Below are 1,262 nucleotides of genomic sequence, written 5' to 3'. Positions count from 1 at the left end.
TAGTACATTAATTTTTTCCCCTCCAGGACCGAAAGCAGAACCGATACCGTCAGATCCTAATGATACTATGGTCTTTCATAATTTAGCCCCGTGGCCATTTTAATGCCGGGTTTCGGTACCCATCCCTACATATCACTGCAATATATAATCAAATATACATTTTAAGGTATAAAATCTGTAAATAATTGTAAAATCAATATCTGTAAGTATAAAGTTTTGTCTTCTCTACCCACTAGTAATACTAAAACCTTGAGAACAATTTTTTATTTCATATTTATTTATCACGCATCCAGAAAGAAAAGAAAGACACGTTTACTAGTGTAATGCTTAAAAATGCTCTTTTGTAGTATTATATATATATTTTTCAAATTGGTTAAATTAGTATGATAACAAAACATCGTTTTGTTTGTGAAAAAAATTAAAACGGATAAAAACTGTATATTCCATCATGCATTGCAAAACCAGGAACTACGCAGCATGGTTTCTAACCAATCGCATTCGCAGAGCCTCAACCTGGTGATCAGTTTGCGGGAACTTTGGAGAGGAAGAGCTGTTACAACCTGCCACTCATCCGCGGAAAGGTTAGTATAATGTTTACGATCTGCTTTAATAAAGCATAATTTCCAAATGTATTTAATAGCGTATTATGACAACAAAGCATCTGCGTTGTTGTGATAAAAAGCCGTAATAAGGCTGCTAATCGTGCTAGCATAGCAAGTTGAAATAGTTGAGCCGCATTTTGCAGTTTACTCCCCAAATAGAATATAAACAACCCAGTGTTACTCTCATTGAAAATGTGTGACATTAACCACGTTTTTATCACTCTTACAAACTTGTGTTACATAAACAATCTGAAACCACAGCTCTTATTATCTGTGTTGTAAAAGTGAAACAAAACGCATCATTGCATCTATATCACAAATGTTATCACTGAGTTTGTCATCAGTTGTAACGTTAGCGTTTAAGTACTAATACATCTGTGATCAGGGCTGGACTGGGACAAAAAATCAGCCCTGGACTTCATCCAGACCGGCCCACTATGCATGTAAACATGCGCGCACACACACACACTACATGTCTATACATACATTAATCTGCATGTAAAATTACTGATTAGAATGTATTACTATCAAAACCAAGAAAAAACTATTAAAATAATAAACAAAGAAAATGCAAATGATTTTTATCATGCTTTATTTTAAATATCTAAAGGTCTTAATTTATGTGCTTCTTACTATTCTAATAGAAATGTTAATGCTTAG

General features: G+C 33.7%; 1 protein-coding gene across 1 annotated transcript in view; it reads left to right on the top strand.

The window, feature by feature from the left end:
* The first annotated feature begins 469 nt into the window (after positions 1–469).
* LOC132111444 (serine/threonine-protein kinase VRK1-like) overlaps positions 470–1,262 on the top strand; it is a 22,171-nt gene continuing 21,378 nt past the window's right edge. The window contains exon 1 of the mRNA XM_059518737.1: positions 470–581. Coding sequence (XP_059374720.1) covers positions 478–581 — 104 coding nt within the window. The 5' untranslated portion in view covers positions 470–477. The remainder of the gene's footprint in view (positions 582–1,262) is intronic.

Source organism: Carassius carassius, chromosome 31 (genome assembly GCF_963082965.1).
Source record: "Carassius carassius chromosome 31, fCarCar2.1, whole genome shotgun sequence".
Taxonomy (NCBI): Eukaryota; Metazoa; Chordata; class Actinopteri; order Cypriniformes; family Cyprinidae; genus Carassius; species Carassius carassius.
Note: the sequence above shows the minus strand (reverse complement) of the source record. Positions and strands in the feature narration are given on the sequence as shown.